This window comes from Perca fluviatilis, chromosome 11, assembly GCF_010015445.1.
Source record: "Perca fluviatilis chromosome 11, GENO_Pfluv_1.0, whole genome shotgun sequence".
Taxonomy (NCBI): domain Eukaryota; kingdom Metazoa; phylum Chordata; class Actinopteri; order Perciformes; family Percidae; genus Perca; species Perca fluviatilis.
The window spans coordinates 4,020,058-4,029,750 of record NC_053122.1 but is presented as its reverse complement, the minus strand read 5'-3'; the positions used below and the strand labels follow the sequence as shown (position 1 = coordinate 4,029,750).

The following is a 9,693-nucleotide window of genomic DNA, read 5'->3' as shown; positions in this document are numbered from 1 at the left end:
AGGTCTATGCTACGCTACTCCCTATAAAATCTAATATAATTGAGGAAATGTTCTGTTGGGGATATTTGATTTACAGTTTACAGATTAGTATTCAAATGTAGCATATTTGTCAGCTAAACATTCATTCTGTGAACTATAACAATAATAGGTTTCAGGATTGTTAATTCTGTTTACGCAAGACTCATACCCTACTTAATTTATGCAACATTTTTAACCCTCTTTTTAAAGGGCAACACTTAATGTGTTTTTGTTTCAGAATGATGAAGACAGATGGAGAACAGTTAGGGCCCTATCTTGCACCCAGCACAACGCGGCGCAAAGCCCGACTGAAAGCCCGACTGAAAGCCCGACTGAAAGCCTGGCGCAAGTGTCTTTGCTAGTTTAAAAATGACACAATTGTCAGTTTCCCGTCCAGCACCCGCGTCGTTTAAATAGCAAATGCACTTGCGCCCATCTGTGGCCCATGGGCGTGCTGATGTTACAGGGAGGTGTGTTCAGGTGCATTCTGGGCGTATTGCTATCTTGAGGCAGCGGGAAGTGATCCCAAAGTCATTGTTATTTTAACAGCAAATTAGTAAAATGCTCCTAGGCTCGTGCACAGCACGCGCACACTATGCTTGTTACACACACAGAGACGCACAGCAGCACACACACATACAGAATATTATTAATAAAAATATTACGGTGCAAATCCGCCATCATAATAGCAATGCACCAAGGTCCAAACGCGCCTGGCTTTTAAAGGGAATGGGAGATGATCTCTGATTGGTTTATTGCATGTTATGCCCAAAACACACCTATGAATTAATGAAGACACTAAGTACAACACTTTTGAACCATGCGCTTGGCGCACGGACCCTTTTTTCTGCCGTCAAACTAGCAAAAGTGGATTTGGACACGCCCTAAACACACCTGCGCCATGTGCTTCACGCCATGCGTTTAGATCGTTAAAATAGGGGCCTTAGTGTTATTGTTAGGGCATTGTTTTTTTCATCAAATTATCCGTTCCCAAATGATTTATAGATTGTTTTAGTCTTTTATCTCAAAAGAGTCCATATAGCTGCCAGAAATTGAATCCCGTAGGTATGTTTACAATTTATGGATCTGCCCCTGATTTAATTGTATGTGCAATAATTTTTTTATGGTATTTGATATCATTCCAAAGTACCTAGCAACAAGTAACGGCAACCGCTTATCAACCACCTAGAAAAGCCCTATTCACCACCTCAAATACACCAGAATCACTATGGTAACTAACCAGTAACATCTCTGTGTTGCCGTTGTCAAACTCCCTTCGCTTCGGGAAACAACAACAAACTCTGAGCTAGCGAGCTACAATGTCAAGTTGTGAAGAAGATGGTGCAACAAGACAGTTACCTTCATTTAATATTCTAATATGTGGTGTTTTCTTTTGCGCAGTGCATCCGGAGCTTAGCACCCTCCAAGATGACTGCAATTGGTTTAAAGAAATGCAAACAACCCAGAACGGGGTTTGTTTTTTCCCTGTGCATCTGTGGTGTAGCCAGACCTTTACTCCACAGCGCTGTGGAGATAGGTCTGGCAATGCGTCGAAACAGTTGTCAACTGAAGAGAAGAAGTACGTTCTTTGAGCCATTCGGACTGCTAGTAGTCAGTTCTACTAGCTTTACTGTTCCTTTAATTGCCACTGTTCATCATGTGATTCCATTATATCTACTGCTATAATTATTATGAGTCATATTTTTCTCTCTCTCTGTTTCGCTCAACGGGCAGTGTCAGATTGCCGCCCACCAAGAGTCTGGTTCTGTCTGAGGTTTCTGCCTAAAGGCAGTTCTTCCTCACCACTATCACACCAAATGCTCGCTCTTGGGGGATATTGTTGGGTCTCTGTAAACTATAGAGTGTGGTCTAGACCTATACTATCTGTAATGTGTCCTGAGATAACTTCTGTTATGATTTGACACTATAAATAAAACTGAATTGGATTGTAGCTCTGTGTGTGACTCCCGCAGGACACCAACACAAACAATTGTGGATGGTTTCAAGGTTATTTCAGGTGTGGCAGAAAGACTCACTGCCATAATCATCATTGTCATGATCAATACTGAGTGGGAGGCAGGAGGGGAACTACAGGGAGCGGCTCCCAGCAGTTTATGGCCCCTGAGAGGGTAAAGTTCTCCAGTTATATCTACAGACATCACATTAACAAGAAAAAACTGACGGAGAGAGACCAGAGCCTCCAACAACCTATCCTGACTCTGACTTCACCCACCGAGGCTCTGAATTAGGACAGAAAAGACCTTGTGATCCCACCATTCCTGCCACTTTTTAGACGGCTCCTTGTTTATAGATTTGTTGGATTTCTTCTGGGTGTCTCTCTGGAAACGTTGCCACCATGTCGACGGCTGTGGAAGCGACCGGGTTCCTCATGTGTATAATCAGCTGGCTGGTCACCGGTTCTGCGCTGGCCAACGACTACTGGAAGCTTTCCACCGTGTCCGGCAGTGTCATCATCTCCCAGAGGCAGTTTGAGAACTTGTGGCACTCCTGCGCCGAGAACAGCGCCGGCATTGCTGAGTGTAGAGACTTTGAGTCGATGCTGGCCCTCCCCGGTAAGAGACCCTAACCCACCCAATGAGATTCAAGGCTTTTGTATTCTGAAATAGTGTAAATATGGGATACATGTTTGAGTACAGAGACCACAAATTCAAATTTAAAACATTTTGAATTTGCAATTTTCAGACACACAATATGGAAATGAATGAATTTTTGTTTATATACAGATCAAATGCAAGGAAAGGCTGTACACATTGTGATTATAATGATATAATAGGAAAGAATAATATATTAATGCAAAAATAGCTGTGCAAATCAAAAATACTCAATGCTTTTTGGTTTTTGCTTCTCGAGTCTTTCATATCACTTAAATATGGAAAATGTTATTGTTGAAAGAAATCAAACAAAACAAGATATAAGGGCCAATTAAAGCAAAACAGATTAACTTTAAAAACTTTTCTAGATTTCAAAAGTGACGTTCCCCACTGGGGCTGCCTAAACGTTTTAAATTAAATGACTTCTGCAACTTGTTTAGAAAGGATTCTTTGAACGAACTGATTAAAAATAAAATTAATAATACATTTCCTTTACTTTTTGGTGACACAAATACATTTTAAGTCTGATTAAGAGTGACTCAGCGAAGTGAAGAAGATGTATCTTCCTCGTATAAATGAGGTCATAAAGCTGCTAAAGGAAATCTGAAGGAAATCTCAGAGGTTTCATGTTTTAAAAGATGAAATTAACGCCCAATGTTTGAGCCTCACTTGCTGATCCGTGGAGCTTCTAACGCTCATAAAAGTTAACTTTTGTACATTTATTTTAAAAGCTTGTTGGAGCCGTTGCACAGTAAATAGGTCAACCTGCCATGTGGCGCCATTTCAGATATATTCGTCCAAAGCTTGGTTGGTTTTACAGCCATACGTTTCCCGCCTGAAACAGAATGAAGATCAGTTTCTAGATAGAGGGGAAAAAACTTCATCCACAACTTGATTTAGTTAAGTTAATTCAACACTACATTGTTTCTCCTACCAAGACCTGTCATGGAAGATTGTCTTTGGGGCGCCATTTTGAGCCTCGTCGTCCACTTCACTGACAATAAAATGGAGGATAACGCTCACCACAATCAAGCAGCAAAGTAAAGCAAAGTTTAAACGGCATTTTTATTTTTATTTTACTATACAGAGCTATGTCATGCACTGCGTCACATAACCAGAAGGAAAGTAATGTCTGACTTTAAGCCAAACCAAGATCCTTTCTAGACTTAATTAAGTTGTTTTTTCCCAGCCTGACAAGAACAAAGCTATGTAAAGTGCAAACATTTCTCTTTTTCCATCCAAATCAAGCGATGAACTTGATTAATAAAATAGAAATGTAAAGTGAAAGGTTAAAGAGAGAACTATTGTTTTCTGAAAGGATGATGGGAAAAAGGAGGGTGGTTTTGCACTATTTCATTGTTTGTTTGTTAAAAACTACAGATGATAAAATGGTAGGAAATGCCTTTCACAATCAAATAGAAATTGGCTTTAATTTCAATTAAAGTTTGGCTTTTTTTTCGGTTGAATCTATCCTCACTCCGGTTAGATCTACTTACATCTATTTTTGAACACATATTTTCTCATTATTAAAAACAACACTCCATGTTTTTCCCCACATCAAATTCAAATATCCTGGATGTCTTGTACAACATTTCAGACACATGTCCCTTTAACATCTGCCCATGTTTGGTATTTTACCTTTTTTGGATCTCTGTGATAACTGAAACTACAGTTGTGTGAGTTTGAGCAAAAGAAGTTTGGGAAAATGGAGCCACAGACAGAAGAGAAAGAGGTTTAAAGTTGGGTTCATAAACTGGAAAAAAACCTTCCCTGAGACAGTTTAACTTAGAAAAGAAAAGAATTTTGATTTGATGCACAGGAGAAGAGACACATCTTTAATATTCCTGATGATAAAGTTGTATGATTCATTGTTCATTTCCCAGTTTTCTGTTTCTCTGAAACTGTGTGTGGACCATAAAGAGGTGCGGCAGGTTTTTATGATCATTAGAGGTCATTTTGTTAATTATTAATGACTAAAGTACAGCTGCTGTAAAACTCACACATATAATGTTACTTCCAGTTCCTCCTTTTCTTTTTCTTTTTTAATGGATTCATTTCTTTATAGCAAGGGTTGTGGTTGTTGTGTATCAGAAATATGGGTTTCTTTCAACCAAATTGCCCACACATAACATGGATGGTGTTAGTCGTGCATATAAATCACCAAATTGTTTTTGTTTTTTAAACACGTCAAAAGAAAAATCGTCGCATCGAAAAAGTTAATTTAAAATGTTTACCCAGAAGGACGACAAGGTCATGGTCGACGGGAAGAAAACACAAGTTTTTTTAAAACTGAAACGGGTGTGCATTGAACACCCTGTTGTGTGCGCAGGTGCGCTGTCTTTTTACTACCACAAGTTTGCATACACGTCTCTGCTGAATGGGTATCACCTGGGACACAGCCAATAAACGAGAGACACACCCACCAAACGAGAGAAAACATATGTCAATGCCATTGCATGCCGTTCAAACAGAAAACCGTAGTAACACGGTGCAAACTGTTTTGAACGTGGCCCAAGGGTTAAGGCAACTTTAGAGATTCAAAACACTTTATGACAGAAATGTGAGCAGTGAGATGAGATTTGAAACAAGATAACAGTTTAAAAATGTGTTTTAAAGTGCCCATATTATGAAAAAAAAACACTTTTTCTGCGATTTGGGGTGTTATTTTGTGTCTCATTATAAATCTGCTTCATTTCCATCAACTCTCTGAAGACGCTGATCATTTTGGTGTGTGGCTTAAAGCGGCTGTTAGCACTGATCTTTGTAAATGTTGACTTTAAACTGAATATCTTTGAGTTGTGGACAAAACAAGACATTTGAGGATGTCATCTTGGGCTTTGGGAAACACTGATCCACATTTTTCAACATTTTAGAGACCAAACAACTAATCCATTCATCCAGAAAACAATCCACAAATTAATCCATGATGAAAATTGCAGCCCTAGACTTTTGCATAGAAAGGGGACAACTTTGCACCAAATGTTTGCAAACAAAAATAAATGAGGTATTTATATACATGCAAAAGCAGAGGGGCACCGAGACGCTTTTTGCTTGGCAGAATTTTACTCTTTTCAGGTGCTTTGAGAATTGCACGGTTTCTTTATGTCTAAATTTGCACAGGTTTAGCTGCAGCAAAGCCTCCCAATCTTTTTGTAAATTCGCCTGTCCTTTTATTTTGGAAATGATGCAGCTACTCTATGAATTGTGTCAACTACTTGTTCTCAAAATTTTGTGACATTATAATTTTAAAGATGTATTTTCCATCCGGTCAGTTTTTTGTTTTTAGGTTTTCAATTTTGATAGTAATGTTTTAAGTAGCAGTTTGCACATTTTTTATATTTGTCCATGAACCAAGCAGCAGAGACTTTATAAAAACAAATTTTTTGAAGTCTTGTTGAAAGTGTTCAGGATGTAAAGATACTGTAACTTTCCATCTCTGCAGCTCACATTCAGGCATGTCGGGCTCTGATGATCATCTCTCTGCTGCTCGGCCTTGCCTCCATGGTCGTGTCTATGCTCGGGTTGAAGTGCATCAAGATTGGCTCGGCCACCGACCAAACCAAGGCCAAGGTCTGTGTCACAGGAGGAATCCTGAGCATGCTCGCCGGTGAGTCTGCAGCTTGAGTAATGACCTGAAGTTTTACCTTCATGTGCATATGTGATAGAGGCATAGCTCAATTAGATTTGCATAACAAAATCTTAAAACATTTTATGGCAGGCAGGCACGAAGCGAAGTTCGAAATCAGAAACATTAAAAACAGAAATACAAATTTGAAACAAATACAACAAATACAGAAACATTTATAAAATAAACAAGGGGGAATAAATAAATATGGATAACCGTAAACACAAAACAAAAAAGTTAATATCTACTTACTTGGAGATGATACATAAAACTATGTTTCAGCAAATTAAAAAGGTAGCAGATAAAAAAACATTTACCACTGACACAAAGATATGTAACAGAAAATATGGCAGCATCGTCAGCATAGAGAGGGAGCCATCATCACAGATTAAAGAAGAAAACTACTGAAATGATTTGTGTTCATGTTTTGTTTGTATCTTGCAGGTTTGTGCTGCATGATCGCATGTTCCTGGTATGCCTACAGAGTCGTGCAGGACTTCCACAACCCGTTCTTCGGAGGTGTGAAGTAAGTTAAACCCAAACACACATCTATACAAAGTGATGGGCAAGAGGTCAACCCGTTCTCACTCTACAACCCGTCAAATACTGACGCATGGTCAGTGGCTCTCATCGTCAGATATCAATATCGCAGATATCGCAAAAATTATCCTTTATCGTACACAACACAGGACTTTCACCCAGGAGACCAAGGTTCATCTCCCGTTCTTGTCCCGCGTGTCTGTGCGTTTACTTGGGTAACACACAGAGGAAGTGATCTCTGTGTTGGTGATGTTACAGGGTGTTTCGATCGGGGAAAGAGGAATTTTATCGAGGGAAGTTCCCTTAACTGACATTCCCTGAACAGGAAATAGGAAGTACTGTTTATGCACTCTGTGGAACGGTAAAGCAAGCTCTTGTCATGTGTCAACACATTCTGATGAATGGGAAAGATATCTTACGAAAACATACGCACAATTCGTATGATATCCTAAGAAATTAAGGCAACCGCCTGCTGGTCACATGACAGTTTAGTTTAGCAGACTGTGAGCCAGGTACAGAGCACCATGAGGGGACGGTCCTTTCAGTGGCTGTTACAGTTGAGTTTAGTCGAGAAAAGTTGACCATCATGCAGCGAAAGACAGTTTAGGTACCAAAACAACTAGTTAAGATTAAAAAAAGATTGTGGTTTGGGTTAAAACACCGGCCCCCTTAAGTAGTACTCCCGGGACATGAACACCCATTTCCCAGGTGAAAGTCTTGTGTTTTCTCCTTAACTTCTTCAGGACATGAACACCTGTTTCCTGGGTGAAAATCGTGTGTTTTCTCCTTAACTTCTTCAGGACATGAACACCTGTTTCCTGGGTGAAAATCGTGTGTTTTCTCCTTAACTTCTTGAGGACATGAAAGCCCTGTGTTTTAGGAGCTAAACATCCCCTGGTCACATGAAAGTTTAGTTTAGCAGATTGTGAGCCAGGTACAGAGCACTGTGAGGGGACGGTCATGCAGTGAAAGACAGTTTAGACACCAAAACGACTAGTTAAGATTAGAAAAAAGATTGTGGTTTGGGTTAATACACCAGCCCCCTTAAGTAGTACTCCTGGGACATGAACACCTGTTTCCCCCCCGACCACCTCCCTACGAGGATCTTCACACTCTTATACAGCAGCAGTCAATGTGCTGCTGACAGTGATTAATACGTGGAATACATTCCAATTACAGTGCTTCACCTTTCGTAGCTATGTATACGAATGCTTCATGAGAACACCCTGTTGCATATTGTTAACTCTGAGTTCTGTGTTTGCAGGTTCGAGCTGAGTACTGGTCTCTACATTGGATGGGGCGGAGCCTCTCTGGCTATACTGGGTGGAGCTTTCCTCTGCACCGCCTGTAAGAGAGCAACAGCTGGAGGCAAGAAAGCGTAAGTGCTTTTTGTTAATCCTTCTTTCAAAAAGGATCCCTTTAATTTCAGTGACTTTATCGCTCAGTTTGAGTTTGACTTTGTGTCTCTCTATCTTGTTTCGCAGCGGTTTTTATGGAAACAAACCACAGAAGGTTTACACGGCTACAAACAAGTCTGATCCAGATTCAGCCAGAGCTTACGTCTAAAGACACATCAACAACTTTAAGGACATTGTACGGGCTTACCTTCACTTCCCGACGCCCCTAACTTTAACCTGATTCATGTAAACTGACGTAACAAAGTTGAGACCCTAAAACTAAGTCTTTTTTTTAGGAGAGCAGCTGTTTGTCCCCAGATGGGAGGACAGCTCCCACAATGTGATAATTACTGTAAACACACCATGTCTGCTGATAAATGCCTCATAACGTATGGACATGTAGTTCTTTTTCTGTCCTTTTGAAATATTAGCTTATTTTTTTAAAGAGTTTTTGACGTGGAAACCTAAATCTTAAGGATAAATATATAGACTAGATGGTTGTTAATGATTGTGTAATTCTGTTTGGTGTTTATTATTATCAGAATAAAGTTTGTGTTACATAATAAATTAGGCTTTTGGTTTTGTTTTCTAAAGGTTTAAAAGTCGTGCATACATGTTGGTAAAACATATTTCATTCACATTTTATGTTGTGATTCTTTTTTGTTTAATATACACATTTGTGAGTCTTGACACCATTGTGCATATCCTTATGAATTGTTAACAAAAACATAAATAAACCTCATACCTGTCCTCATACCTAAACGAAAGAAAAGTTTAATGTCATTGACTCCCAAAACTTCATATATGACTGTTATATTTATGGCGGCAAGGTGGCCGTTTTAAACACGTATATGTAATGTTTATTAAACGTAAATGTAGTAAACGTTGTGAAACAGAAATAGTTACATTTAAGTAACACAAATACTTAGTTATTGTTAGTGAAACATTAGGGTTTGACTTAAAATGAGTCACGTAAAACTACTAAAATGAGGACGTAAGGTGACGTCACAGACTTGTCCTTAAAAGTCTATTAACTTCCAAAAGCGACCGTTGGCTTTTGGTCCCAGTTTGGTTTGGTTTAGGCACAAGAACTACTTAGTAAAGTTTAGAAAAAGATGGTGGTTGGGTTAAACTCAAACGTTACTTCACTTCCAGTTAAGCACAGGACACAGAAAGGGATGCAGCTCCATTTGTTCCATAAACTTGTTGTTTACTTTATAAATCTTTAAACGGGCAACCCGGTCTCACGGCAGTTTGTGAAATGATCACGTTATTTTTAATCTATTGATACGCGCGTTCAAGGGACGTTTTTTGTCGTTTGTTTTCGTGGGGCTACATATATATATATATATATATATATATATATATATATATATATACAGAGATTAATGGGGAAAGCAAACACCACACCCCGGGGAGGACACCTCACACGCCGGGACACGGCCGCAGGTGACGCACAACAATAACGGGATAGCGGAGGTTGGGTTTAGGAAAAAAACAA

The 9,693-nt window shown here is 39.4% G+C and overlaps 1 protein-coding gene across 1 annotated transcript; it reads left to right on the top strand.

Annotated features, from left to right (window-relative positions):
* The first annotated feature begins 2,164 nt into the window (after positions 1-2,164).
* Positions 2,165-8,584, top strand: cldn15la (claudin 15-like a). The gene is made up of 5 exons (XM_039814702.1): positions 2,165-2,591; positions 6,073-6,237; positions 6,700-6,781; positions 8,060-8,173; positions 8,280-8,584. The coding sequence occupies exons 1-5, from the start codon at positions 2,375-2,377 to the stop codon at positions 8,359-8,361; spliced, it is 660 nt and encodes a 219-aa protein (XP_039670636.1). The 5' UTR covers positions 2,165-2,374; the 3' UTR covers positions 8,362-8,584.
* Positions 8,585-9,693: the final 1,109 nt, after the last annotated feature.